At 46.4% G+C, this 24049-nt stretch overlaps 1 protein-coding gene across 2 annotated transcripts in view; it reads left to right on the top strand.

Annotated features, from left to right (window-relative positions):
• PCSK2 (proprotein convertase subtilisin/kexin type 2) overlaps positions 1-24049 on the top strand; it is a 240427-nt gene that overhangs the window by 189227 nt on the left and 27151 nt on the right. For both annotated transcript variants that reach the window (XM_005214325.5, NM_174413.3), the window contains 2 exon segments: positions 11061-11149; positions 21501-21676. In XM_005214325.5, the coding sequence (XP_005214382.2) occupies positions 11061-11149; positions 21501-21676 (265 nt within the window).

Consider the following 24049-nt stretch of genomic DNA (forward strand, 5'->3'; position numbering starts at 1 on the left):
CATTTCCTTCTCCAATGCATGAAAGTGAAAAGTGAAAATGAAGTCTCTCAGTCGTGTCTGACTGTTAGCGACCCCGTGGACTGCAGCCTACCAGGCTCCTCCGTCCATGGGACTTTCCAGGCATACCAGAGTGGGTTGCCATTGCTTTCTCCCCGTCTACAGCTAGGAGATATTAAATTCATCTCTGATGGATTGATCCAAGCACAAAAATATAAACGACAGAATGGTTCCCGTCCCACTCATTTTCTGAACCCGAACACAACCCCCCCACAAGTAAGTCTTCCCTTGTAATGAGCTATAAGAATATTCTTTAAACAAAAACAAAAGCAAAGTGGAAGTGTCCTCTATCTTAAATAATTTCATTTGCAAACTTGTTCTTGAAAGTTCAATTTTAAACAGCCTAAAGTCCTCCAGGACTAATGAGTTCTTAGGGTAATGAAATTCTTCATTGCCAGCAGTGAAATCCCCAAGTGTCCAATTGCCTCAGACACAGTCACCATGAGTCAGGCAAGGATGATCCTTGCCTCCTAAGGCGCCAATGACTCAAGACACAGTGGCCACTCTGACTGGTAAATGAGATTTTTCTCAATTATCAAGTGATTTTCAAAGATCCTCATCCATCATGGCTTGTTATTACAAAGCCTGGATGGCACCACAGATCAGATCATGGTCTTTGTTTACTGGTTTACAAAACCAATTTTGAAAAAATTAATTAAAAATAAACAAATAAAAACTACTATTGCAAGTGATTATGGGAGGAAGGCAGGTCAAAGTTCAGGCCCATAGCACTGGGAGGCTCTGTGGTCCAAACAGTAGGGTGCTGGGATCCTGGAGGTGCTTCCTACTTGGCACAAGGAGAATATATCATCATTCCCAGGAGTATAGGATAAGTTCATTAAAAAGTCGCCCTTGGGAGAAATGTTATGCCCAGTATTTCCTTCAGTATAGCTAGGGGCCTGGGGAAGAGGAAAACAGAGTAAGGGGGATTAGAGGAAATAAAACTAGCCATGAGTTAATAATCATAGAAGCTGGATGACGGTATTTACAAGAGATTTCACTCTAGTTTTGTGTATTCTGATGTTTTCTATAGCAAGAAGTAGATTTTAAAGGCAAAGGGCACAGGGACTTCCCTGGTGGTCCAGTGGTTAAGACTCTGTGCTCCTAATGCAGGGGGCCCAGGGTTCGCCTCGGTGAGGGAACCAGATCCCACGTGCTGCTACTAAGACTCAGCACAGCCATATAAATTAAAAACATTAAAAAATAGTAATAAAGTTTTAAAATTAAGTCATAGGGCATAAAAAGAGATAAAGAGAACTGGGGCTTTAGTGTGGTGCTCATGAAGCTATTAGTTTTGGTGGATAAGCTTCTGAGGAGCCTGCAATGTCCCGTGAAGAGGCCACAGAAGCCTGAATCACTGATGCTAAGTATACCCACGGTTGAAACGATACAAGGAACCATAACGCCTGTTAAGCAGTTACTTGGGTTTCCCTGGTGGCTCAGACGGTAAAGAATCTGCCTGAAATTCAGGAGACCTGGGTTCAATCCCTGGTTTGGGAAGATCCCCTGGAAGAGGGCATGGCAACCCACTCCAGTATTCTTGTCTGGAGAATCCCATGGACAGAGGAACCTGGTGGACTACAGTCCTTGGGCCTGCATAGAGTGAGACACAACTGAATGACTAACAGCCACACGTGTTTAAGGCACTGTCTTCGTGTTTTGTGTGCACTAATTCTAAACCTAACCTCCTGAAATAAGTGTGGACGTTATAACCCCCATTTTGGAAACTGAAGCCCAGCAAGATTAAGTCATGTGTGCAAGGTCACACAATTGATGAGTGGTGGAGACAGGACTTGCCACCAGTGAGGGGGGCGGTTACAAGCACTGCCTCGTAGTAAAGGAGAGTGTGGAGAAATGCAAAACTCTTGTCATCTCTGCCTGGGGAAATGGGGACAGGCCTCCTTGAAGAGGTGGCTTTTGGTCCCGGATCTAAACGAAGGTACTAGGCAGACTTTGGAGGAGGGGTGAGTGTATTCTGGGGTGAATAGGGTATTAATAGAAATTTGGCAAAGAAGCAGAGGCAAGGGGTACAGATGTGTTCAGTAGCTGGGTAACTGGTCCGGGAGTTAGAGACTGGCACACAGGGCAGCAATCCAAGAAGGCTCCATGGAGGAGGCAGGCATGAAAGGTTTGGATGATTGCTAGGAGAAGAGAAGAGCTCTTGTGGTTGCGTGGGGTGGGCACAGAAGAGGATCCTCCAGGCATGCTGCTGCCTGAGGTTCTGAGAGCATTGAGCCCTTGTCTCTGGCCAGAGCAGTGTTTCCTGTCCAGGAGGCCTGAGCCTCTGGTTAGCTGTGCAGCCCCGAGGCCTGCCAGTTTCTTCAGGCATTCTCTTCTGGGCCTGGAGAAGGAAATAGCAACCCACTCCAGTATTCTTGCCTAGAGAATCCCATGGACAGACGAGCCTGACGAGCCGCAGTCCGTGGGGTAGCAAAAAGTCGGAAGCAACTGAGCGACTATCACTCACTCACTCTCTGTCTTCTGGGCATGGGCATAAAACCCAACACCCTATCTTTGCTCTGCAGACTCGGGCTCTTGGATAAGATAGTTTCAGCATCAAAATGCCCATGAAGGGCTGACAGGTGCTGATCGGCAATGAGCTTGCTACTGCTGCCACAGCTCCAGCCAAACCCCCTGGCCACAGAGGCTGGTCAGAACTCTGAGGCAGTAGCTGCCCAGGAAATCTCACGCTCTCCATCACGGTCTCCTCACCGCCATGGAAAGTAAAGGAGAGGGTGGGATGAATAGAGAGAGTATCATTAAAACATATACACTACCACGTGTAAAATAGATAGCCAGTGGGAATTTACAGCCAAGGACTTTTCTGAAGGCAAACTTCATACATGTGCAGGACAGCTTTTAGAGGAGATGTGTATTAGAATCCCTTGCCCTGCGCTTAATTTTATTTTGTTGGTTTCTTCCTTTTTCAGCAGAGAAAGTATATTTATTCTACTGCGAACCATTTGATAATCACATGTGGCATCTGTGCTCCAGGGATGTATTTGAAACACAGTTGAGGAATTTGGAAAAGGAGTGTAATTTCCTCCTCGCTTGCAGTCAGAGAAATACAGACTTGGGCCAAGCAAAATAATAATAGTAGCCACAGTAGCAACAATAACTCGAACCACAAGAAGGCAGAAATAACACACATTTAATAAGCCTCCATAATACCCAGCCCAGCTACAGCTGATATGTCAGGATCCAGCATCACATTTTTTTCTTGTTGGCATTCCATAAATATTGATTGGCTGGTTGATGGATGGGTGGCACACCTTCTCAGCCGGGCCAAGATGTTGAGTGGCCTTGACATCTGTCCATTTGAGAGCTGCCAGCTTCTCCCTAGGCTTGCAGCCCATGCTTTGTCAATAATCTTCCAACCCTGCTGGGTTTAGGTCAGTGTTTGGTGATGCATTGCAGATCCGAAGTCTATTACCATGCTGCTGTCCATAAGAATCTCTCTTGCATAGCATTTCTTTGACAGGTGTGCACCACTGAAATGTCATCCCCGCCATCAGAAATGTTCAGGGAGCATCACCGAGTGCAGCGTGCTCTATCCATTACGCCCTAAAGAGTCAGAGATTTTGGATTTGATGCAATTCCTGGTTATGAAAAGTTTACTATAAATTCAGGAAGAGAGAAGACATTTATTATTCAACCAAAATGAAGGGAAGGGAGGATAAATGGATGAGAAGGATCATCTATCTCTAGGTGAATGTATTTGATTGATAGCATTAGTTAAACCTTCAAATAAGAAAGATTTTCAGTGATTAACTTTTTTAAATTAAAAGTCATATTTCATTTTGAATAACCCAATGCAACAGGCCAAAAAAGAACATGTGAGAAAAATGTCCTCTCTGGTTGGCTATTAGCACAGTGATAGAAACCAATACTTTACCCTGGTGACATCTAATGGTTTAGAAATAGATGAACATCTTTCCCTTTCATCTTCATGGACTAATTCTAAAATCACCTCCTGGATAATAAAATCCAAATTGCCTTCAAAGACCTAATCTAAGTTTTTCTTTCATGTGAGCATTGAGAGTACCTCATAAGCTGATATTAGCTCAAACTTTGCTGTTTGTAATCAACCCTCTCTCTATCCAAACCAAAGCACAGTGAAATCCAACACAGTTTAATGTGGAGAGCTCTTCTGAGCCACTGAAGAAATACCACTAGGGCTTCCCTGGTGACTCAGATGGTAAAGAATCTGCCTGCAATGCAGGAGACCCAGGTTCGATCCCTAGGTCGGGAAGATTCCCTGGAAAAAGGAACAGCAACCCACTCCAGTATTCTTGCCTGGAGAATCCCATGGACAGAGGAGCCTGGTGGGCTACAGTCCATGGGGTCGCAAAGAATTGGACACAACTGAGCAACTAATACTTTCACACTTTCTGAGTCACTGGAGAAATACCACAAAGTTCCGAGTTTTTCTTTTTCTATTCCCCTACCAGGATTATGCAAGTTTTCATCATTTAAGTTTTCCCCTTCGGCTAAAAGAAACAGACATAATGCAGATTTAGGAGTAACGGAGAGAGTGATGTGGATTGCAATAGAGATATACTGGTATAATCATTTCTACTTTGGAAACTTTACCATATAAGGGGGATTTTATGATCCCCAGGTGTTAATTATTCTTAACAGAGAAAAATTCAGTAGATTATAATGGACAAATGCTGCTACTGCTGCTAAGTCACTTCAGTCGTGTCCGACTCTGTGCGACCCCACAGACGGCAGCCCACCAGGCTCCCCCGTCCATGGGATTTTCCAGGCAACAGTACTGGAGTGGGTTGCCATTGTCTTCTCCACAGTTAGGCTCACTACAATAATAAAAAATGGACAAATGCAGTAGTATAGTATTAATTGCTTGGTATGAAATAAGAGATCCCTGAATTGAATCTGTTTTTCTTATCTGTAAAATGCAACTAAACTCCACCCTGAAGGTTTGCATGAGGTACTAAGGGTATGCATACAGCCTTGATATAGAGTGTGGCAAATGGTAGGCACCCTCTAGGCGCCAGAAAATGTAATTGTGAAATTCATGGAGAGGATTTCTATAGGATCTAAATCAGAGGTTCTCCACCTAGACAGAAAGTGAGGCAAGTTATGCCAAAGGGATAAATGAATGTTCCCACCATTTTTCCTCAGACATCCATCCTCTCATCTGAGCTTTTGAGGTTTGTTATTTCTTTAAAAAAAAAAAAAATCTAGGGAATTCCCTGGAGGTCCAGAGGTTAGGACTTGGCACTTCCACTGCCAAGAGTGTGTGTTCAATCTCTAGTTGGGGAACTAAGATCCCAAAAGCCACACAGCAAGGCCAAATTTTTCCTTTAAAAAATCTCTACCAGAGTGAAGTAAGCCAGAAAGAAAAATACCAATAGAGTATACTAACGCATATATATGGAATTTAGAAAGATGGTAACAATAACCCTGTATGTGAGACAGCAAAAGAGACACAGATGTATAGAACAGTCTTTTGGACTCTGTGGGAGAGGGAGAGGGTGGGATGATTTGGGAGAATGGCACTGAAACATGTATAATATCATATAAGAAACGAATCGCCAGTCCAGGTTTGATGCAGGATACAGAATGCTTGGGGCTGGTGCACTGGGATGACCCAGAGGGATGGTACAGGGAGGGAGGTGGCGGGGTGGGGTGGTTCAGGATGGGGAACACGTGTACACCTGTGGCGGATTCATGTTGATGTATGGCAAAACCAATACAATATTGTAAAGTAAAATATATATATATATATGAGACCTCTAGTCAGCCATTCAACTGAAAGGACTTCATTATGAAAAATTTTGCAACAACCTGGACAACATTCTTTCGACTTCTATGATAGCTGTGCATCAAAATTCACTTGACATAAAGAGGTCTGCTATGCTTAAATTCACATTAAAATTTCTAACATAATGGATTAAAAAAAAAATCTCTACCAGTATAAGACAGAGGGATGTGCCCTTGTAATTACTGACTCCTTTGGCCACAGTGAAGTCTGGGATGTCCTAATGGGTTGTGTTCAGAACCACACACTTTGCTTTGCTCAGGAAGGTGGGAATTGGGCTGGGGACCATAACTTCACCACATATTTGCTCTGCTTTTTAACTTTCTTCTGTGAACAGTGTCTCCATGACAAATAAGGTAAATATTCTTTACCTGTCCTTTGTTCCCTCAAGGGTTCATTTTCCTCAAGGCATATGCTTTAAAATTAAAACCATCTGGACTACAACAGGATACAAGTGGGTAACATGATCAAAAGATCTCATTTACCTTCCCTGGAAAACTGAAGGTATCTTAAAAGAGCCACAATAGAAGTGCTTGTTATAAGCTAAAGTTCTCTGAACAACATCCCTAACTGTCCATGGCCTTAGTTTTCATCCTTAGCACCTCAGCAATGACCTTCTCATCTTTAAAAAAAAAAAGAAAGAAAATACTTTATTGATTAAATAAGTACATTCTGTTTAAAATCAAAACATTAGCCAAAATAATTTTGAAGCATCAAAAAGCAGATGCAATAGAACAGACTACTGAATCAGCAACACGGAGGATAAATAGAGAACCGTTTATATAATTCAGAAGAATTTTTTTTTAAGATACATAAAATGTAAATGAAGGCAGCAGACATGAACAGTCTATAATAGAAGTTTCTGCTGTGAATGACTCTGTCTTTCTGCTCTTCCAGAAAAACAACTACCATTTTGTTAATTATGTTATATGGTTATTTAGGATATCATCATTTTTTAGAGATATATGTTGAACAATTTTGGGGAAAATAACATCTATATTTTCCTTTAAACTCATTCACAAAAATGATCAATCAAATATGGTAAATATTAACTGTGCATGTATACACAACATTAATCATTTGTATTTAACAAAAGAATGGTGATGGTTTAGTAGCTAAGTCTTGTCTGACTCTTGTGACCCCCACAGACTGTAGCCTGCCAGACTGTTCTGTACATGGGATTCTCCAGGCAAGAATACTGGAGTGGGTTGCCATTTCCTTCTCCAAACAGAAGAAAAAAGACACCCACATGTCTATTATTAATAGGGTTCTGATGAACAAACGATAGTATACTCACAAAAAATCTAAGTTATGAGAAGCCCTTGACTTTTATAGACTTGAGTGTTGGCCATCTGAGATTCATTCTGTTATTTACCGAATTTGTCTGTACTTTTTCAATATTTCCTGTTTTTAAAATAATAAACTGAGCTAAATCGGTTATCCCTCCAGCCTTGCTTGCCCAGTGTATCAGTTATCTGTTGCCTAATAATGCTGCATAACAAATCCCAAAATGAATAAGCACCGACATTGCTCACAAGTCTGTAGGTCAGCTGGACAGGTCAGTTGATCTGGCTGCCCGTGCATCCACAGTTGGATGGCAGGTGGGCTGGCGACTGGCCAGCCTAGGTTGGCCTCTCACATTTCTGGGGGATGACTGGCTATCAGCTGGAGTGACCAGCATGAAGGGTTACCGTCTCTCATCATCCATTGGGGCAGCCTGGGCTTGCCACATGGCACCTGGGCAGTTTCAGGAGAAAGAACAGCTGTGGTCCTCTTGGCGGCCAGGCTCATCTCTTCCACCACATCCTTTTGGACAAGACAAGTCACCGGGCCAAACTCAAGAGAGAAATGAGCTTCATCTCTTCATGGAGGAGCAAGAAGACCACACTGCCAGGGGCCTGGACATGGGGGAGCAGAACGGGGCTACTCTGGCAACATGACATACTCCTGACTCCTGTCACTAGCCCCCCGATGATCTTTATCAGAAGGAGGCCAAACAAGCCACTATATGTGTCCCTCACCCCCACCAACAGCTATTCCCACTTTTGACAGATCATGTTTTATTCTAGAGGCAAAATGGAGCTACTGAATGTTCTCGAAAGCCGAGGGGCCAGGTGAACATGGAATTGGAAAATGATTTTCCTAACATTCAGGGGAGCAAGGACATTTGCCTGAGATGATCAGGAAAACAGGACTGAGGGGAAGACATCCAAGGCTGTGGGAATGAAGTCCACAGAGGCCTGGGGCCTGGTGAAGAGGCCTGGTATCACCAACAGGGAGCCACTGCCACTTATAATTAATTGGCATCACCTAATTTAGCAATGACCTCCCTGATAGCTCAGTTGGTAAAGAATCCACCTGCAATGCAGGAGACGCCGGTTCAATTCCTGGGTCAAAAAGATCCCCTAGAGAAGAGATAGGCTATCCACTCCAGTATTCTTGGGCTTCCCTTGTGGCTCAGCTGGTAAAGAATCCACCTGCAATGCGAGAGACCTGGGTTCGATCCCTGGGTTGGGAAGATCCCTTGGAGAAAGGAAAGGCTACCCACTCCAGTGTTCTGGCCTGGAGAATTCCATGGACTGAATATCCATGGGGCTTCCCCGGTGGCTCAGCAGGTAAACAATCTACCAGTAATGCAGGAGATGCAGGAGATGCAGATTTGACACCTGAATTGAGAAGATCCCCTGGAGGAGGAAATGGCTACCCACTCCAGTAGTCTTGCCTGGAGAATCCCAAGGACAGAGGAGGGGAGCGGGCTGGAGTCCATGGGGTCGCAAAGAGTCAAATATGTTTCTTCCCAAATGTTCCTGTGGAGGAACCATGACCAGCATCTCCCCATTTAAAAGCCAAAATTAAAGACACGGAAGCCTTCAGTGTCTTTAGTCTGCTCGAGGAAGTTTGCACAATTTTGTCCTCCAGATTTCTGTGAGCAGTTTTAGGGCAGAGAAGGTTTGTCCCCTGGGTGGGAGGGTGGTGGAGGGTCCAGTCTCAGTCTCAGTGGGTCACTGAGCCTCAGTCTCAGACCTGGCCCAGGTCCGCTGAGACTCAACTTGGACATTTGTGAAATAGAACAGTGCCTGCCCGCACAAGGAGTAGAGGCAGTGAGCATGTCATGCTCAGTCCATGGCAAGAGGCTGGTCGTCCTCTCACCCCTCGGAGCTGGGCTCCCTCCACAGCAATGGTGAGGTCTCCTCCAACACAGTCATTCTTGTTCCCGAGGAAATTCGGAGTCCCTGTGATGTGTAGCTTTCATGGAGGCAGAATTTGCTTTTGCTCATGTAGAGAAAGAAAATACGTATATTTCAATCCTCAGATGTGATTTCTTTTAATGGACTGATGTGGTAGGTTTGCATGTCCCAGGAGAATGTATTAACCAGTCTACACTGCAGAAATCAGGACTTTCTGGGCTATGCAGCCAATAAGCCCCTTCCCCACGTGCCCTCCTGCACCCGCCATATAAATAGCAAGCAGGCAGCCCTCACTGCCATCACCTCTGCGGGCCAATCAGATGCTGTTCCAGCCGACTTCAAATTTGGCTGCTTCTTGGAGTGTAAGGAGGGCCTTGCAGGGTTGGGGCTGGTGGCTTGCAAGGACATGAACACTAGGCTCCTCCATAGCTGGGATGCTGTTTGGGGTCCAAACACACATTCTAATTGACTTCAAGCTTACGCTTGGTTCCGTTGCCATTTAACAAAAGGCCCTCAAACCTAGTGGCTTAAAAGAGAACAAACCCTTGCTTGCTTGCTCATCATGCTGTTAACGTAGGTGGGGTACCTGTCTCTCTCCATACGCTGCTAACGGGGCGATTGGCTGGGTCTGGAGGAAGAAGACCTCCAGGGGCCTCCCCTGAGGTGCTGTCCGGTCAAGCTCCCCCCGTGGCCTTGTCCGTGGCCCAAGCTGCTCTGCACACTCCACTGCATCCAGTGGGCCCAAGCCAGCCACCAGGCGGCCTTGCTCAGGGAAGGAGAAGTGCTCACAGGAGGGAGAACTGTTTGGATCCCTTTGGTCTAAAGGAAAAGGGAGCAGAAGGGAGAAGCTTAATGAAATTACGGTGTCTATGGCAGAACTATGTAGCACCCAGTGCCCCCTGGGCCCCTGCACTAACATGAGCAAACAACTTGCATGCCTTTGGTGATGGTGAACTCACTCCCTCACAACGAAGTCTGTTCTGCCTTTGGACGTAAGACAGTGTCTAGAACCTGAGCCCTAAGAAGGCCTTGCTCAGAATTGTAAGCTTCAGGCCAGCAAACTTCAGAAAGATGGATCTAATGACTGTCCAGGGTTCTTAATCTGGTCAGCCTCAAAGTTTCTGTGGAGCCCTTCAAATTGAATGTGAAACGTTGCCAGTGTGTGCTTTTTTGGTTCCTAGAGGAAGGTGGGGGTCTGTAGCATATATCTTAAAGGAGCTGTGTGTGCTCAGTCACTCAGCCGTGTCCGACTTTTTGCAACCCTATGGACTGTAGCCCGCCAAGCTCCTTTTTCCAAAGAGATTCTCCAGTCAAGAATACTGGGGTAGGTTGCCATGCCCTCCTCCAAGGGTTCTTCCCACCTCAGGGATTGAACCCCCAGTCTCCTGTATTGAAAACGGATTCTTTACGCTCTGAGCCACCAGGGAAGCCCAAGAATACTGGAGTGGGTAGCAGTTCCCTTCTCCAGGGGATCTTCCCAACCCAGAGATTGAACTCAGGTCTCCCGCATTGCAGGCAGATTCTTTACCATCTGAACCACCAAGGAAGCTTTAAAGGAGGCTAGAATCCATCAAAGGTAAATATGCTTTGTCCCACAGCTAATGGGCAGCATTCACTGCCTGGTGGCCACAACCAGCCTTGAAAATAAACACTAGCCCACAATTCTAGCTGTTCAAAAAAAAAACAAAGTCAGCTACTTCAACTAGCACCAACCTGTCCATCTCGTGTTTCCTTTTCGCAGCAAGCCTATGACTGCCTTCTGCAGGAAGGCACTTCAGATTTTAAAGTAGAGATCACCTTTCAAGGTTGAAATGTCCTGAGAAGACTCTTCACGGTAGAAACAAGCCAAGGGCGGCTGGGAGGTGGAAGGGGTGAGAGGAGAGACACAGACGGAAGATGCGGTGGCCTGGACTGGCTCCAGGCTAACAGAACCACTCAAAAGAATCAAACTGCTTCAACTGAGAGAATTTAAGAAACCTTCCCCAAGTCGTCTGACCCTCTGTCTGACCCATCTTCACTTCTCTCCACAGCCACGGGACGAGATGTGCTGGGGAGGTCTCTGCGGCTGCCAACAATAACATCTGCGGGGTCGGCGTGGCCTACGGCTCCAAGGTCGCAGGTAGGCTGTCCCGTCCCTGCCAAACATCCCCAGGAGTCATCACACCCAGTCTCCATCCCAGCCAGGGCCCGGCAAAAACTCCCAGTGGGGCAAGAGGGCAGGGATTGGTACAATTTAACAAGGGTGAAAAAAAAATTTTTTTAACTTAACCTGCATGGCAATATCAGAAAACTTAAAAAATTTTAAGGTGCACAGATTATAAGCCCACAGGTCAATGAAGTTTCACAAGCCAACCACACACACTTAACCATCAAGAATCAAAACATTATCAGCACCCCAAAGCCTTCCTTGTGTACCCCTCAGTTGCTGCCCATACACACAAGAACACTCCTGACTCTGACTTCTAACAGCAAACATGGGTTATTCCCAGTTTTTGAACTTTATATGAATGGAATTGTCCTGTCTGTACTCTTTGTGTATCAGTATCCTTAATATCTTTTTTAAAAAAATTTATCAAAGTATAGTTGATTTACAATGTTGTGTTCATTTCTGATGTATAGCAAACTGATTTGGTTATACATGTGTGCGTGTGTGTGTGTGCGTGTGCATACGCATGCACGAGCGCTTAGTTGCTCAGTCGTGTCCAATTCTTTGCGACCCCATGGACTGTAGCCCACCAGGCTCCTCTGTCCGTGGGGATTTTCCAGGCAAGAATACTGAAGTGGGTAGACTATCCATTCTCCAGGGGAATCTTTCTGACCCAGGAATCCCACCAGGGTCTCCTGCATTGCAGGTGGGTCCTTTACCAGCTGAGCTACCAGGGAAGCCCATATACATATATACACACATAAATATATTCTTTTTTACATTCTTTTCCATTATGGTTTATTACAAGACACTGAATATAGTTCCCTGTGCTATACAGCAGGACCTTGTTGTTCATCCATTGTATATATAACAGTTTCATCTGCTAATCGCAAACTCCCAGTCCTTCCCCCTCCCAACACCCTCCCCCTTAGTAACCACAAGTCTGTTCTCTACCTCTGCAAACCTGTGTCTATTTCATAAATAAGTTAATTTCTATCGTATTTTCTATTTCACATATAAGTGATCCCATGTTACACTTACCTTTCTCTTTCTGACTTGTTTCATTTAGCATGATAACCTCTAGGTCCATCATGTTGCTGCAAAAGGCACTATTTCATTCTTTTTTATGGCTGAGTAGTATTCCAGTCTATGTGTATGTGTGTGTATATATATGGATATACCACATCTTCTTTACCCAGTCAACTTTCAGTGGACTTTTAGGTTTGTCTCCATGTCTTGGCTATTGTGAATAATGCTTCTATGAACATTGGGGCACCTGTATCTTTTCAAGTTATAGTTTTGGCTGGGTATATGCCCAGGAGTGGGATTGCTCAATCTTGTGGCAACTCTAGTTTTAGTTTTTTGAGAAGCTTGTGTATTGTTTCCATAATGACTGCACCAATTCACATTCCCACCAACAGTGGAAGAGGGCTCCCTATATTTTCAAAGTATAGTTTTGTCCACGTATCCATAAGACATAAATAGGACTCAGATAAAGATGGTAGAAAATGAGGAGGAATGCACAAATTATTGCAAACATACTCCAAACTCTTCAAAATGCTTTTGGTGGCTTGTTTCGTTTGTACCAAGCATCTCATTTTTAAGGGAAAATACTCTACCTAGAAGAATCTTTTTATTAAGTTCTACAGGAAAGATGTTTAACAAATTCCCCTTTATGGGGTCTTTAGAAACCGAGGGTGGCAGGTTACTAGAAACTTAGAAAGCAACACCTTCCCCCTGCCAAAAAAGAAAGGGAGAGAGAAAACGAATGAGGGGATAAGATGCTAGAGAAGGAAGTGGCTCCTCATTCGTTCCAAGTTTTGCATCAAATTGGCTTCTTAATTTATTCAGGCTGAGTCACCCAACCTTGTTTTTCTTTTTTTACAACCATCTATGTGGTTTTTTTTTTTTTCCTAGTGATTTAATGGAACCATAAACATACTTTGTGCTGACACTTGCATTTCCAGGGACCTAAATAAAGCAAGAGAAACCTATACAAATCCATCATTAACCTCCTTCAGCGCTGTCTGCTAAGGTCTGCCTGAGTTGGGTGCTGAATTTCATAGAAGAATATATCCAGAGTGTTCTGAAATATAACTAGGGAGGCTTTGCCCCTCGGGTTTCAGCGCTCTGTGTTTGGTGAGCCTCCAAAAACCTGACATCAAAATGTCAGAGGCTGCTATGAGCTCAGGGGAAAATATAGCACCCAATTAATATTTGATAAGGCAGGCTCACATGTTGGGTGCTATCTGAATGGGGGGAGGGGCAGTTTCCTATTCACAGGACAAAGTGGAGGCAACGGAAAATTTCAAACCTGGATTCCTCACTCACAGTGAGGTTTTCCAAAGAGTTTTTAAATTTTCTTTATGCCCACAGTAACTGGGTTTTTTAACAAGGGATTCTTAAAACTACTTACTGCAAAAATGAAGTGTTGCAATTAGTTCACGGCATTCAGGGATCCATTGGGATCTTTTTCTCCATCGGCTTCTTTTTCTGTCTTGTAATTTGTGCTCTGAAAGCATTTGAGTGTTAGTCGATCAGCTGTGTTCAACTCTTTGCAACCCTATTGGGCTGTAGCCCGCCAGCCTCCTCTGTCCATGGGATTCTCCAGGCAAGAATACTGGAGTGGGTAGCCATTCCCTTCCCCAGGGGATCTTCCTGACCCAGGGATTGAACCCGGGTCTCCTCCATTGCAGGCAGATTCTCTCACCATCTGAACCACCAGGGAAGCCCCCAAAGTACCTAATTCTCCAGCTCTTTTTGTTTGAATTCCTTAAAAGCAAACCTGAGGCAAGGATCTGGGTGCAAGGAATTTATTTAGGAGGCAACCCGGGAAGCCAGTGAGGGAAGAGAAAGAAAGATAGTGGGAGGACGGACCAACAGAGGGTGTGTAGGTGAGTGGGGCTTAAGGGACTGTGGGGACACCCCCTCAGCATTGCCCTCCCTGAGGGGAGGAGGCTGGGAGTTTAACCACCAACTCCCATCTGTCTTCAGTGGAGAGGTAGGGGTGCTCAGCCATGAACCCCTGGCCTGTCCAGCCTGCAGCTCTCATGGACTGAGCTCCACCCCAAGGCAGAGGACACGCCCCAGGCAAAGACCCATCCCCCCACTCACCCCAGACAGGGCCAGCAGGGCCAGGTGGGGTGTGCCAGCCTCTGACTGATCCCCAAGGTGAGCGAGTGCAGCCTGGCACCTCAAAGACAGAACCTGACTGGTGTCTGTGAACCCCGACACCTCACAGGTCTCACAACAACACTCTGAAAATCCAGAAGCTAAGCCCAGAGCCAGTGGGAGGCATTGCAGCCACACAGAGACTCTGAGCAAAGGAGCCGCCTTTTCCACTCCCTTAACCCAGCTTGGCTCCATTGTATCCATTCCTATGGGTCCTAAGTGCTCAGAGCCAGGCAGGTCCAGGCCCATCCTGTGTGCATCCAGACATCCCAGGGACCTCTGGACTCCCCTAGAGGAGCAGAAGGAATTCTTGCTGACGAACCCCTAGAGAGGCACTCAGGAATCACAGTAGTCTACCTTTCAGACTTGGGGAAACATTTTGCTCATCCTGGCTATCAGTTCCAAACGTTGGCTGATTTTCATTCTAAATAAGGAATCAATTCCAAAAGTTGGCTGGTTTTCATTCTAAATGAGCTATCAATTCCAAAAGTTGGCTGGTTTTCATTCTAAACGAGCTATCAATTCCAAAAGTTGGCTGGTTTTCATTCTAAGCGAGCTGTACCCTCTAGAGAATCCTTTTCAGGAGCTTTCTGAGCTGGGGTCTGGGGCGCCACCTGGTGGCCAACCAAGATCACCGCAAGTCTCAAGGTGTTCAGTTAGGGGGACAACGTCCCAAAGGACCTCTGTGTGTGTTAAGTTGCTTCAGTCGTGTCCAACTCTTTGCGACCCTATGGACTGTAGGGGCTCTGGCGCTCTCTCTCTCTCTCTCTCTCTCTCTCCCCCCTAGTCGCTAAGTCGCGTCTGATTCTTGCGACGCCATGGACTGTAGAGTCGTGTCTGACTCTTGTGACCCCATGAACTGTAGCCTGCCAGGCTACTGGGTCCATGGGATTCTCCAGGCAAGAATACTGGAGTAGATTGTCATTTCCTTGTAGGGGCTCTAAAGTTGCCTTATTCTGAAAAACCACTGGCATTTACATAATGATAACAACAGTAAGACAAGGCTGTGGTCCTAATGTGATTAGATGGACTAGTTTTCTGTGAGTATAGCTGTGAAAAGAAGAGAAGCAAAAAGCAAAGGAGAAAAGGAAAGATATAAACATCTGAATGCAGAGTTCCAAAGAATAGCAAGAAGAGATAAGAAAGCCTTCTTCAGGGATCAATGCAAAGAAATAGAAGGAAACAACAGAATGGGAAAGACTAGGGATCTCTTCAAGAAAATTAGAGATACCAAAGGAACATTTCATACAAAGATGAGCTCAATAAAGGACAGAAATGGTATGGACCTAACAGAAGCAGAAGATATTAAGAAGAGATGGCAAGAATACACAGAAGAACTGTACAAAAAAGATCTTCACGACCCAGATACTCATGATGGTGTGATCACTGACCTAGAGCCAGACATCCTGGAATGTGAAGTCAAGTGGGCCTTAGAAAGTATCACTACGAACAAAGCTAGTGGAGGTGATGGAATTCCAGTTGAGCTATTCCAAATCCTGAAAGATGATGCTGTGAAAGTGCTGCACTCAATATGCCAGCAAATTTGGAAAACTCAGCAGTGGCCACAGGACTGGAAAAGGTCAGTTTTCATTCCAATCCCAAAGAAAGGCAATGCCAAAGAATGCTCAAACTACCGCACAATTGCACTCATCTCACACGCTAGTAAAGTAATGCTCAAAATTCTCCAAGCCAGGCTTCGGCAATACGTGAACCGTGAACTTCTTGATGTTCAAGCCTGTTTTAGAAAAGGCAGAGGAACCAGAGATCAAATTGCCAACATCCGCTGGATCATTGAAAAAGCAAGAGAGTTCCAGAAAAACATCTATTTCTGCTTTATTGACTATGCCAAAGCCTTTGACTGTGTGGATCACAATAAACTGTGGAAAATTCTGAAAGAGATGGGAATACCAGACCACCTGATCTGCCTCTTGAGAAATTTGTATGCAGGTCAGGAAGCAACAGTTAGAACTGGACATGGAACAACAGACTGGTTCCAAATAGGAAAAGGAGTTCATCAAGGCTGTATATTGTCACCCTGTTTATTTAACTTATATGCAGAGTACATCATGAGAAACACTGGACTGGAAGAAACACAAGCTGGAATCAAGATTGCCGGGAGAAATGTCAATAACCTCAGATATGCAGATGATACTACCCTTATGGCAGAAAGTGAAGAGGAACTAAAAAGCCTCTTGATGAAAGTGAAAGTGGAGAGTGAGAAGGTTGGCTTGAAGCTCAACATTCAGAAAACGAAGACCATGGCATCCGGTTCCACCACTTCGTGGGAAATGGATGGGGAAACGGTGGAAACAGTGTCAGACTTTATTTTTCTGGCCTCCAAAATCACTACAGATGGTGACTGCAGCCATGAAATTAAAAGATGCTTGCTCCTTCGAAGGAAAGTTATGACCAACCTAGATAGCATATTAAAAAGCAGAGACATTACTTTGCCAACAAAGGTCCGTCTAGTCAAGGCTATGGTTTTTCCTGTGGTCATGTATGGATGTGAGAGTTGGACTGTGAAGAAGGCTGAGCGTCGAAGAATTGATGCTTTTGAACTGTGGTGTTGGAGAAGACTCTTGAGAGTCCCTTGGACTGCAAGGAGATCAAGCCAGTCCATTCTGAAGGAGATCAGCCCTGGGATTTCTTTGGAAGGAATGATGCTAAAGCTGAAACTGCAGGACTGTGGCCACCTCATGCGAAGAGTTGACTCATTGGAAAAGACTCTGATGCTGGGAGGGATTGGGGGCAGAAGGAGAAAGGGACAACAGAGGATGAGATGGCTGGATGGCATCACTGACTCGATGATGTGAGTCTCAGTGAACTCCGGGAGTTGGTGATGGACAGGGAAGCCTGGCGTGCTGCGATTCATGGGGTCGCAAAGAGTCGGACACGACTGAGTGACTGATCTGATCTGAACAACAGTAATCATAGCATTTTGACTCTTTCAACATGTCAGGCAGGATGCCAAACCCTTTACTCACTTTACTCTCTTTGCAACTTTATCATACATTGTTACATATTTTATATATGTGTTCCTGCTAAGTTGCTTCAGTCATGTCTGACTCTGCATGATTCTTTGCCACCCCATGGACTCCTCTGCCAGGCTCCTCTGTCCATGAGATTCTCCAGGCAATAATACTGGAATGGATTGCTACACCCTCCTGCAGGGGATCTTCCCAACCCAGGAATCAAACCTGCATTTCTTATGTCTCCTGCATTGGCAGATGGGTTCTTTACCACTAGCACCGCCTGGTAGAACATGAACATGTTTACTATCTATTATTATCCCTATTGAACACGAGACCACACAGCTAGTAAACTGTAGAACAGTGTAGCACCCAGAGCAGCCTGGGCCCCTGCATTAACATGCATCAACAACTTGCATGCCCTCAGTGATGGGGAAGTCACTCCCTCACGAGGAAGTCTGTTCTGCCTTTGCACATGTGACTCTTAGAAACTTCTTCCTTAAGATGAGCTCTCTGTTTGATTTTTGTTGCCTATTCCATGAGCACAGTTGTTTCCACCTCTTCTAGGTAACACTTGGCTGGAAGGGAGGAAAATTCCAATCAGTCTAATTCCTATAAATTCTCTGTAACATGCAGACCTGTGCATTTGAGATGTCCCAAAGTCTTAGCGCTGTCTCAAAACCTTCAATTCAGTTCAGTCACTCAGTCATGTCCGACTCTGCAACCCCATGGACTGCAGCGTGCCAGACCTCCCTGTCCATCACCAACTCCCAGAGCTTGCTTAAACTCACATCCATCGAGTCAGTGATGCTGTCCAACTTCAATTTTTTTGAAAGTTTAATTATTTACATTTCCTTACCCACTTATTTACTTTATAAATTTTGAAGGAAAAGTTAATTTCCATTTTTTAAAATTTTAAACATGGCTGTCTCAGACAGTAAAGAATTTGCCTGAAATGCTAGAGATCCGGGTTCAATAACTGGGTAGGGAAGATCCCCTGGAGAAGGCAGTGGCAAACCACTCCAGTATTCTTGCTTGGAGAATCCCATGAACAGAGAAGCCTGGTGGGCTACAGTTCATGGGGTCCCAAAGAGTCTGACACGACTGAGCGACTAACACACTTATCAAAGTAACTCTTTAAGAAGACAGCCTATTTCTTTCCTTAGTTTTAGCATTTAAACCAATGTTTGGCATTTTCAGTCAAAGGGATCAAGATAAAATAATCAAAATTGAAAACGTCTTATACGAATTCACAAAGTCCAATAAATGGACATGAAATATAATGAACTCTTCAATTGATATTTCTTGCAAGTTTGTCAGATATTTACTTCTAAGAGTATTAAAAATGCTCAAACTGCATCAAGCCTTTTGGGAAATACTGTCTCTTGCCTCCAGTCCCTTCCAGGACTCAGCAGTCATGACCAGGGGGTCTACCATATGCCAGTCCTGCTGAGGGTGGGAGGATGCAGCCATGAGCCAGAAGACAAGATACCTACCCTCACACAGCTTTGAGTCTAAGGGGGAGACCCAGACCAGGAGCAAACAGACACAATAATATCAGATCATGACGCCAGCGTGCACAATAACCAGGGGATGATTCGAGGGTGGGTCCTGTAGCATCACTTCTGCGGAGCCCCTCAGAGCAGCCCTGGGAGAGGGCCAGGCCAGGTAGCATTGGCCTTACCTGCCTTCCTCTGAAGGCAGAGCAGGTAGACTTATGCACCTGCTGTGATCTCCGTACAAGCTCATAACAAGCTCTCCTTTCATAACAAGAGGAGAGGCAGAGGATTTAGCACAAATCCTTGGGCCGAGGAGGCCCTAGAGCCCAGGACTGCAATCCTGGGCAGCAGGCAAGACGCTCAGACTCTGAAAGGGAGGAGGGAACCGCCGAGTCACCACGAGTCAGGATGGTGGGGACAGAAACGCTGACTTGCCTGTCGTCTTGCCATCACATCGCATCAGCCAGCAGAGCATTTTGCAGATGCTAGGATGCTGAGTCCTGGTTGCCTGGGCTTCCTTGTTTCTCTCCCTTCCCCTGGCCCCGACTCCATAGCTCCTAGAGCACTCAGGACAGAGTACCTCCCTAAAAACCCTTGGGTCACCCTGAGCCTTGGTCTTGGCCCCTAATGCTACTGTTGCCTGCAGACATTAATCCTGTATCTCATTCAATTTCTGCATACCTCATTCCTCCCAAGCTTAACGAGATTAAAAGAATGCCCGGGGCCTGGCCCTTGAATACAAATGAGAACTTGGCTCCCAGCCTGTGGCTGTCCCCGCCTCCCTAGATGCCAAGAAGTCAGAAGATGAACGCACAACAGCGCTGGCTTTCTGGGAGGCATAAAGGCAGCCAGGGTGGGATGGAGGGGGAAAGAGGCAGAGGACAGGAGCTGCAAAGACAGGGCAAAGGGCACCAGCCAGTGACAAGATTCAGGGGGGACAGTCCAGGCCCACTTAGGCTGGAGTTGAACTTCTTTTTGCCCCCTTCCTGTGGAGGCAGGCTGCTCAGGGCTGGTCATCTGGGCACTGGATGACTTCAAGACCATCTGAGCCTTCTCCTGGCAGTGAATACCTGTCTCCCAGCAAAGTCTCCCCATCCACAAAGTGGATATGACTTAGGAGAAGAAGCTGTGCTGTTCAGTTGATTCTGTAAACTGGTGGCCACCTTTGTTAAATAGGTTTTTTTTTTCCCCCTAATGGGCAGAATATAGTTGGACCAAGAGCAAAATGTGGAATTTTAGATTTTCCATCCCTAGTGAAATGAACCATAAAAACTTAGCTTCTGGAAAGTTCAAACCAAAGACTATGCTTATTCTGTAGGAGATTTTTTTCCAGGAGAAAGAATGTTAACTAATAATTAGTTAACACTGGCAAAAATGGTGACCTGATCTATGGGTAGAGGATGGAAAAGTCTGGACCTGTTATCTCTGTTTGGGGGAAAATCAACTAAAAGGTGGCCCAGGCACAGTATTTAGGAAATACTTTCCAGATGATCCTATAATTGGCTTTAAGATAGGTAACGCTATTACCTGTAACTAGAAAAGGAAAATCAAGGCGCGTCTCTAACTTTGTTCAACTATCAGCAGTTAGTTCTCAGGAACTGTCTGTAGATTTTGGGGAGCGGTGACATGTACATAGATAACCAACATACATGAATCTTCCTTCTTTAAATTGGTGCACACACCACGTTTCAGGCTGGCCCTTGTGTAATAAAGTCCTCGGACCACTGAGGCTCCGCCTGTATACAGCTCAGGCCTTCACTCCAAATTCCAGTGAGAAGAATGACCAACACTCACCAACACTCTAGGCTCCTTGACTTAAAACAGTGTATGGAGCAGAGAACAATACTGCTTCCAACAGCCGATATTCTGTGGGTAACGATGAAGGGAAAAAAACCCCTCTCCGTTGGCTGCTGCTCAGTGAACCCCCAAGAGGTTTTTTTCTAAGCGGTCCCAGGGAGGGGGGGTGATGTGAACCCCAGTTCCCCAGATGCTCAGGCCTGAGAACAGAGGACCTCTTCCTCCAGAGTCCCTGGACACACAGACACACAATCATGTAATCAAAGAAAAGCTCCCAGCAGGAAGTCACTCCTTCCAGGCATCTGGGTAGCACAAACTTTACAAAGGTGACCCGGGGGGAAAGGGGTGTCTTCTGCACCCATTTCAAGTATACTTTAGAATTACCTCTTGGACATTTCTGTTGCCCCAAAGCCCCTTCTCAGTTATAATGCAACTGAGAGTTCCTCTTAGACCTTACCCTCCTCTCCTCAAATATCTGAGAGCAATTGCCTCCCGCCACACTGTCATGCACAGTAGCTTTACTTCTCCTCTGAAAGGTGTCCTCCATCAGCCCCCCAGTCCCTGGAGGCCAAGCTTCCACTTAGAAACTGGCCTCATTTAGGAATTCTAGCAACCTTTGTCGGGGGTATAGAATTGCCTCCCAATAGGGACATAAGAAAAGGGGTGGGTGAGGTGCAAGGAGATGGGGTGGGTAGTTCTGTGCATCTTCCTGACCCCCTGATCACCCCACTGTGTGAGGCTGGACTCAGGGTTGCCCCACTGACTCCAGGGCACAGGGACCTGTGGCAGACCCCCCAGCCACATCCAGGACCTAGCCCCCTTCCCCACCTTGTCTCCTGCGAACCCGGGACCCGCCCACAGTGCTTCCCTGCCCCCGCGTGTCCGCAGGTATCCGGATGCTGGACCAGCCCTTCATGACAGACATCATTGAGGCTTCCTCCATCAGCCACATGCCTCAGCTGATTGACATCTACAGTGCCAGCTGGGGCCCCACCGACAACGGGAAGACGGTGGATGGGCCCCGGGAGCTCACGCTCCAAGCGATGGCGGATGGCGTGAACAAGGTAAGGTCACTCCTGTGTCCTCACGGGAATGGGGCAGAATGGGACTGGGTGGGATGAGGTGTGTGGGGATGGGGAATGGAGAGGAGGTAACGGTGGAGTGGAACAAGGGCAGGGCAGGGGTGGAGGTGGGAATCGACACCTTTCTGCCATCACTCAGGTCCTTTGAGAAACAGATCCCAAAATGGGGTTCAGGGTGCAGACTTATTGGAGGAGTCGCCTGTGAAAGACAAAAGGGAGCAATGGGGCCCTTCAGAGGGCGAGGCTATCCTGGTCCCTGCGAAGCGGGGTGGGCAAGAAGGGTGTCGCAGAAGGGCTGGACTAGCGCCCCCACAGCACAGGCATGGCTGGGAGCAGCCCCGGGAGAGATGGATCTTTGTGCAAACCAGGGGACTTCAGGGCACAGCAGGGGAGCTGCATCCAGCTGCTCCCTTGGCTGGACTCAGCCACCCGTTTCTGGGATCAGCCCGGGAACGGACAGAGCCACGGAGAAGGGATCAAAGCAGCATCTCAAAGGGAGGCAGCCAGAGCCTCGGGGTCACTGAGCAGGTCAGCAGCCCCTGGGGAGGGGAAGGAGGTGGCCTCTGGGATCTCTGGGCAGAGTCCACTGCTACTTAACATAGCCAGGCACCGGGGCAGAGTCTCCCTGGGTTCAGGCCCCTGGTCTGCTGCGCAGGGTCTGAGTGTCTCTCCGAAGTGACCTGACCTCACAGCGTATCAGTGTGCCTGCCTGTAAAACAGTGACAACGGTGCATTTCTCCTGGGGTCACCATCAGATGTGAGATAGACATGCAAGTGTTGGGCCCTGGGAGGTGCCCTGCTAACCACAGTGTTTGTCAGGGTCATTAGGGACCCTTAATCAACTGCCCCCAAACTCCAAGGCATAAAGCGGCAGGTTTCCCTAGGCTTGTGGACTCTGTGGTCCAAGAATTCAAATGGGATCATGGGGAGGGACTGTCTCCGCTCCAATCCCTGAACTTGGCTAGAAGGCAGGGGACTGGATCTCGAGGCTAGGTGTGTCCACTTGTCCCTGGGAGGGACTGGATTACTCACTCTTGATTCCACTGCAGCAGCTCCTCTGGGCACTTAGTCATTTTGTCTAAGTCATCTTAGTCTTTTCCCAGGAACGGACTTGCCCTCTGGTTGATGTGGTGCCCCATCCCCACTCTCGGCTTGTCTGAGACGCCATGAAGGTCTCTGACACTGGAATGGCACAGTGCAGTATACAGAGGGGTTACTGATAACATTGGGAGGTGGTGTAGGAAGTGATGCCGCTACCCCATCTCAGTGCCCAGACCCTTAGGAGTTTACAGGGTGAGACTTCTGACATAGAGACAGCTACTTCCTTATTGAGTTATTTACAGTTTTAAGGAGAGAGAAGGCTGCCCATCAAGCCCAGGATCAGGTGACAGCAGGGACCCAGGGGAACACACCCCCCTCCCCATCAGACACGGTTTTTCACTGAGAAGCATTTTTTTTGACACCCAGAGGCCAAGAGAGTCAGGGAGGAGGTGACATTTGGCCTCAGTCGGAATTTACAATGCAGATGGGCTCAATGGAGTACCTCCTGGGGCAGCTCCTGTCATTCTCCAGGAGCTTCTGAATGGCTCCATCACATCCCCGGGCAGGGGAGTTCTCTCTCTTCCATCTGCGATGTCCCCTGTTGCAATTAAAAAGGCTCTTTCAAGTGTGATCGTTCTGCAAACATGCCAAGTACGCCGAAACTTAAGAGAAAAAAAATTGTTATGACTTATCGTCAGACAACAGCATGTAAATATTTTACAAAGTGGAGAGTGGTGAAAAACACACAGTTTCTCATTTGAATCTCCCTCAAACTGTGGGAAAGACTCTTTCCTGGTTTCAAGGTAAAAATACTTTCGGACAAGTTTACAGATGTGTGTGAGCAACGGGGTATTATTACACATGAGCAGAGCCTTCCTCCCGCTTACTCAGCTATCTGGTCCAGTCTAAAGGAAAGCACGCTCTGAAAAGTGATCTCTACCTAAACAAATTCCCTGGTGGCTCAGCTGGTAAAGAATCTGCCTGCAATGCAGGAGACCTGGGTCCGATCCCTGGCTTGGGAAGATCCCCTGGAGAAGGGAACGGCTACCCACTCCAGTATTCTGGCCTGGAAAATTTAATGGACTGTATAGTCCATGGGGTTGCAAAGAGTAGGACAAGACTGAGCGACTTTCACTTGGACCTAAACAAAGGTGTCAGACAATTACCTATTCCACTAAAGCACTTCTGATGCTTGTCGTTGAATTTTAGCATCTTGCAGACAGGTTTGCTTCACCGATATCATAATGATAAAAAGCAAGAAGAAGAGGGACTTACCCGGTGATTTGGTGGGGGTCTGCAGTGGACGTGGCTTCA

This window comes from Bos taurus, chromosome 13 (genome assembly GCF_002263795.3).
Source record: "Bos taurus isolate L1 Dominette 01449 registration number 42190680 breed Hereford chromosome 13, ARS-UCD2.0, whole genome shotgun sequence".
Lineage (NCBI taxonomy): Eukaryota > Metazoa > Chordata > Mammalia > Artiodactyla > Bovidae > Bos > Bos taurus.